Source organism: Tupaia chinensis, unplaced genomic scaffold, assembly GCF_000334495.1.
Source record: "Tupaia chinensis unplaced genomic scaffold, TupChi_1.0 Scaffold000213_1, whole genome shotgun sequence".
Classification (NCBI taxonomy): domain Eukaryota; kingdom Metazoa; phylum Chordata; class Mammalia; order Scandentia; family Tupaiidae; genus Tupaia; species Tupaia belangeri.
The window spans coordinates 587,510-594,309 of NW_006159688.1; the positions used below are offsets into that span (position 1 = coordinate 587,510).

The window sequence follows — 6,800 nt, forward strand, 5'->3', positions numbered from 1 at the left end:
ATTGCACCAAAGCCATCTCTCCTAAGGGAAACTTTCTTTCTCTTTCTCTCTCTCTCTATATCTCTCTCATACAGAAACTTTTTAAAAATCTGTGAATTATGATCACCCAGTTTCAAAGATAAAGAAAATGAAGTAAGAGATGATAGGTATCTCATTCAAAGAGACAGTAAATGATCAAGGCAGGAGGTGATCCTTGGTAATACGAATCCAACATTTTAACTAGTTTGGCTACACCGTACTGTCTAGATATTTAAGACAATGATTTCAATTGCCTGTCTTTAAAACACCGATCAAGACAGAGACACAGAGAGAAAGATTATCTTTGCACAAGATTGAAACTCTCTGTCATCCCCTCTCCTCCTTACCATGTATTTTGTAATTGTTTGACAATGCATGTAGTGCAGATTATCCTCATCGTCCCAGGTCTGCATCTTGTCCTTGTGGCCCATGGGAAACATGTCTATAACCAAGGCCTGGAACAGCTCATCGGTGACTGTGTTCATCCTCCTGGGATTCACAGACCATCCAGAACTGCAGGTCTTCCTCTTTGTGGCCTTCCTGGGCATCTATCTCATAACACTGGTCTGGAACCTAGCCCTCATCTTTCTGATCAGAGGTGACATACATCTGCACACACCTATGTACTTCTTCCTCAGCAACTTGTCTTTCATTGACATCTGCTACTCTTCCACTGTGGCTCCCAAGATGCTCACTGACTTCTTCCAAGAGCAGAAGACCATATCATTCATGGGCTGTGCTGCTCAGTTTTTCTTCTTTGTTGGCATGGGTCTAACCGAGTGCTTCCTCTTGACTGCTATGGCATATGACAGATATGCTGCCATCTCCAGCCCCCTTCTCTATACCACGATCATGTCTCAGGACCTCTGTGTGCACATAGTGATTGGGGCATATGTGGGGGGCTTCCTGAGCTCCCTGATCCAGGCCAGCTCCATATTTCGACTCCACTTTTGTGGACCTAATGTCATCAACCACTTCTTTTGTGATCTCCCACCAGTTCTGGCACTTTCCTGCTCGGACACCTTCCTCAGTCAAGTGGTGAACTTCCTCGTGGTGGTTGCTGTTGGAGGAACATCATTCCTCTTTCTCCTCATCTCCTACAGCTACATAGTGTCTGCTGTCTTGAAGATCCGCTCCCTGGAAGGCCGATGGAGAGCCTTCAACACATGTGCCTCACACCTGATGGTGGTGATTCTGTTGTTTGGGACAGCCCTCTTTATGTACCTGCGACCCAGCGCCAGCTACTCACTTGACAGGGACAAGGTAGTGTCTGTATTCTATTCACTGGTGATCCCCATGCTGAATCCTCTCATTTACAGTTTGAGGAACAAAGAGATTAAGGATGCCCTGTGGAAGGTATTAGGGAAGAAGAAAGTGTTCTTTTAGGTCATGATTAGGAAAATATTTCTCCAAACTGCAGATGACAGGTGATCTGTGACATCACCTCCACCTCTGCTTTCAGCAAGAGAAATGTTTTGTATCCATATATGAAAATGGAGGTTCCTCTTATAAGATTCCTCTCCCAAGATTGCTTTCATTGTTCTTCATGGTCACTTGTCTACTTGTCACATACAGCCAAAAAGAGAAAAGAATTTATTCAGGAAAATAAATCTTCTCTTCAGGATAGCCTATTCTCACAATAATCACAACTAGCCTTCATTAGGTGCTTAACATGTAACCAAAAACATTTCTTATTTAATCAAATACTCATTGCAAGGGTACAAGGCCTATAACATTACTCCTATGCTACAAAATGAGAAAACAAGGTCTCAGAAAGGAAAACTTACTTTCCCAGGGTTGCACAGAAATTAAGGGTAGACCTCTGATTCCAGACCCAGGAATCAGAGTGACTTCCTAATTCCACTTATTCTCTGCTCAAATACAGCACTATATATTAAATAACAAACAGTCTTAAAGTCATACAAGCATGTAACTGTCATTATTAGCAGTTGGCAGAATTTGAAAAAAATACACCATGTATAATTGAGGTAATTTATGAGTACAATATGCCTACTACATTAAACATTTTCTTCATCTCCCTGTCAGACTCCCATTATGTCTTTCGGGCATATTCCTGCTACAATTTTAGTGACCTTTCTCCCTTTTCAGAATCTTTTCCTTTCCTCTCTTTTCTTATTATGCCCTGTCTTTCCAGTTAGATAGCTCCCTCTCAGTACTAAGACAATGATTTAAATAAAGACTGAATTATTAGATGAATTATCTGGAATGGTTATGGATCAGAGTTATTCTGGGTACACAATAGGATTTCTCATGAGGATTTCTTTTTTTTTTTTTTTTAGAGGTTTTCACTATAGGGCGCGTGTGCTCGCCAGACAGACAGAGAAAGACATAGAGACAGAAAGCAAGAAATCACCCCCGAGGGGGGATGGTCACAGCGCAATCCCTTCTCCTCCATTCTCCTCTTGGGATCTTGGGCACGCACGCACACGCGCCCAGCGTGAGTTTCAAGCCACCGGGTCCGGGACGCGAACCACGGTCGACCACGTGGGAATCCAGTGACATAGCCATTACGCTAACTGCTGGTTCCCTCATGAGGATTTCTTTGGACAAAAAAAATGTAGTCTGCAAAAAATGAACAATATAATATGTTATGTAGGCAATTATGAAAGCATGGGAATGAGATCTCCCTTGGATTGTTTTCTTGAGTGATGATGATGTAAAATAGAGACCCTAAGTTGAATCACAAAGGACATATATCGAGTATTGTATCTAACTGAAAGTTAGGGGATGTTTGTTACATAAGCACAAGCCAATTTATCTTGACAAATATACAACCTTATTAGTAGAAGTCAAAGTAAAGAAGGAAGAAGAAGTGAGAGATGTTATAGTTTTCTGCAATTGCAACTTTATTCTGTGGTCCATTCATGAGATCCCTATTGCCCTCAAGTTGAAGTCCTTAACATGTATTACAAAGTCCTTTTGCTTTTTGCTATACTCTTGCTCACCTCTCTGACTCCTCTCTCTCTCTCTCTCTCTCTCTCTCTCTCTCTCTCTCACACACACACACACACACACACACACACACACACACAGCTACACCCCTCCTAGTACTTTAGGACCTGAGCAGTATACTGTGTCATTACTTTTGATTAAACTCTTTGCAAAAGAAGTTCCCTCTTCCCTTCATATCCTTCTTACCTGATGACTTCTCAACTTTTGGATCTCAACTCATGCAACACTTGCTCCATGGAGATTTGTCCACCCTCCCTTCAAATTCTAGACATCAAACTGTGCCCCAGAGGTTGCACTAACATCACTATTTGTAGCCCATTCTATTGCTTGTACTCAACACTAAGCAGTAACTGTCTTCAGAACAGAAACTTGATCTTGTTCATTGTTGTTCTTCCTGTACTTAACACAGTGCCTGGAACACAGTAGGTGCATAGTGACTAGTGTCTAATAGATAAACACTCGATGTTCATAGTAACTTTGGATTTGATGAGCATAGTGCTTAAGTTATTAACTTGCATCAAGGCTAACAAGGCTTCTCATAGTTTTATTTCAATAAAAGGGAGACTAAACAAAATTATAACCTCTTCCCATCTAGTATTTTTTTAATTTTTTAATCTTTTAATGAGCAAGAGAGGCATCAACCCCACTAGGGTCCCAATGTCTTATTCCACCCCTAGCTTCAGCCAGCACTGGATCATGGGCACACACATACCCAGTATACTCAGGAACTCTAGATTCTACTTGGGATACTTCAGTGTGTCCCATTTTACTTCTGTGACACCATCTGGCCCCCTAATACTCTTTAAAAAAAAATTACAGAGATGGGCCAACAGGTGGCATAGTGGTTGAGAAGCTGGATTCTCACATAGCTGACCACAGTTTGAGTCCAGGAACTGGTGGCTTGCTTCCTCATTTTCCCTTTCTCTCTCTCTGTCTCTCTCTGGTCAAATTAAAATCACAACATAACAACAACAATCATATTAATAACAATAAGAAATAAAGTTAAATAAATAATACTTTAAAAAAATAGAGAGCTTTTAAACTAATCTTAATAACTAACATATTTGCAATACTGATTACCAAAAATATAATATACAGTTACAGATAGTTAAAGAGATAAGTAGCCCCTTCTGCTTTCACAGCTGCCATGGAAAAAGCTTGTGGCAAAGGCAAGGGGAAGCACATAAAAAGAGAGGCAGGTTTCGAAGTTCACTCTTGACTGGACATGCTCTGTAGAAGACGGAATCATGGAAGCTGTTAGTTTTGAGCAGCATTCCATTAGAGAACCAAAGTGAATGGAAAAGCTGGGAATCTCAGGGAGGGGAGGTAACTATTGAAAGGAACAAAAGCAAGATCTCTGTAACTTCCAAGGTGTCTTTCTCCATGAATTATTTAAAATATCTCACCAAAAAGTATTTGAAGAAGAAAAATCACATGATTGATAGTGTATAGTTGTTAACAGCAAAGAGAGTTAGGAATTATGTTACGTCCAGATTAGCCAGAATGAAGAAGAGGAACATGAAGATTAAAACTCATTTCTCTGGAATATTTTCTATGTCTTCTTGATAAAGCTTGGGAACCAAAAAGAGAAAAAGAGAAGTAAATAGTGTAGTATCCTACAAACAAAACACCCTATGCATAATCCTCCATTGTTTTCTGTCTTTGATATTTCTAGCCATAACTTATTTAAAACCATGGAGAGATGCATAATTTGATGGTCTTGCATCTTCATCCAAAGTCAAAGCACCCGTTCCCCTAAATTTGAGATATTGGTTTCTGTACCTAACCTGAGGATAAGTACGTGCCTTCCTTGGGACTTGTACCACCATCATCAGCCTTCTTCCTCTCTACCTGTAGATAAGTGGGAAAAGAGACCACTGTTGCATCACAATATGAACCGCTGCTTCCAGAACAAAAAATTCAAGTGAGAAGAGTAGATTTTGCTTTTTCAGACATCTTTCTTCTCTGAAATTAGCTCTTTAAAACCTAAAGCTAATTTAACTTGGCTAAAGTACAAAACCATTGTACAAAATATTTATAAACTCAATGTTATCATAACATCACTTTATAGAACATATTTAAACAAAGTAGTAGGCAGAGATAAGAGATTTTCATCGTCATCATTTTACTCTTCCTAATGTTAAAATATGTTAAGGTGCCTTCAAATATGTATGCACAGTACAAAATAAAGCAAGGTACAAATGCTGAAGAAGTGCAAGCTTCTAAAATGTTCAAATGAAATATGATGATTCAAAAATATAGATAAAGGGAACCAGCAGTTAGTGTAATGGCTATGTCGCTGGATTCCCACGTAGTCGACCGCGGTTCGTGTCCCGGACCCAGTGGCTTAAAACTCACGCCGGGCGCGTGTGCGTGCATGCCCAAGATCCCGAGAGGAGAATGGAGGAGAAGGGATTGCGGCGTGACCATCCCCCCTGGGGGGTGATTTCTCGCTTTCTGTCTCTATGTCTCTGTCTGTCTGGCGAGCGCACGCACCCTACAGTGAAAATCTCTCAAAAAAAAATATAGATAAATACATATGTAGCCTTGGAATGGAAAATATCTTGATAACCTTAATGCTAAAAGCAAAAACATGCAGAAGAAAAAAGAAAGTCTTGGGCCAGCAGTTGCAATGCAGTAGTAACGCAACGTTCAGAGAGGCTGGATGTACGTGGAACAGTCCCATTTGCCTCTGAGAGTCTTCCTATACACACTGAGCATGTGCACACGCTCATGATCTAGGCAGGCTGAGGCTGGAGGGGGATCATGGCGTGAAAACCCTGTGAGGGGTGGGGAAATACAGTGGTTATGTGGCATTATCTGTTGAAGATATTTTATAGTTTTATCAACTAGAGTAGGGAGAAATGTTCATCTGTTGAAATATTCACCTCTTAAGCTCAATAATGTGATTGGCTGTATAAAAGAAAATGAAATTTAAAAATGTAAAAAAAAAAAGAGAGAGAGAGAGTGGTCAAACACATATTAAATAAATAAACATGAATCTTAAATATAAAAAAATAAGTTTGATATATTCCTTAATTAAACAGACACTGAACTTATGGAAAAATAAAAGAAAAAAATAAAAAGGAAGACCCTGTTGGGGGGTAGCTGTTTCACCTCTCTTCCTTTCTCTCATGAAAGAAAAAAACTGGGGGGACCTTTTGTTGTTTTTTAGTAGAGGTTTTTGCCTTTGGGCACATGATCTTACCAGAGAGAAAGAGACAGAGATACTGAGAGGGAAAGTAAGAAATCACCCCCCAGGGAGGATGGCCACATCTCAATCCCATCTCCTCCATTCTCTTCCTAGGATCTTGGGCACATGCACACACATGCCCACCCTGAGTTTCAAGCCACTGGGTCTGGGACTTCTACCATGGTTGGCCATATGGGAGTCCAGTGACATAACCACTACACCATCTGCTGTCCTTCCCCTAAAATAAACTTTTTTTAAAAGGACAAGTTTGGGAGGCCAGCAGGTGGTGTGATGGTTAAGGCACTGGACTCTCACATGGCCAACCATGGTTCATATTCTGGATCCAGTGGCTTGAAAATCATGCTGGGCCTGTGTGTGTGTGCATGCCCAAAATCCCAGGATACTGGAGGAGAAGGGAACTATGGCATGGCCACAGGGGGTGATTTCTCACTTTCCCTCTCTGTCTCTTGCTGGCAAGCACATGCATCCTATAGCAAAAAAACTAAGGAAAAAAAATTGAACATAATTGTGTTAAAATATATATGGCAAATGCAGCATAAAGAAAACTAAAGGACAGTTATTTAACCAGATAAAATATATGTGTCACACATGGTAG

General features: G+C 40.5%; 1 protein-coding gene across 1 annotated transcript; it reads left to right on the top strand.

Annotated features, from left to right (window-relative positions):
- The first annotated feature begins 456 nt into the window (after positions 1-456).
- Positions 457-1,404, top strand: LOC102482778 (olfactory receptor 5A1). The gene has a single exon (XM_006147428.1). The coding sequence runs from the start codon at positions 457-459 to the stop codon at positions 1,402-1,404; it is 948 nt and encodes a 315-aa protein (XP_006147490.1).
- The last annotated feature ends 5,396 nt before the right edge of the window (positions 1,405-6,800 follow it).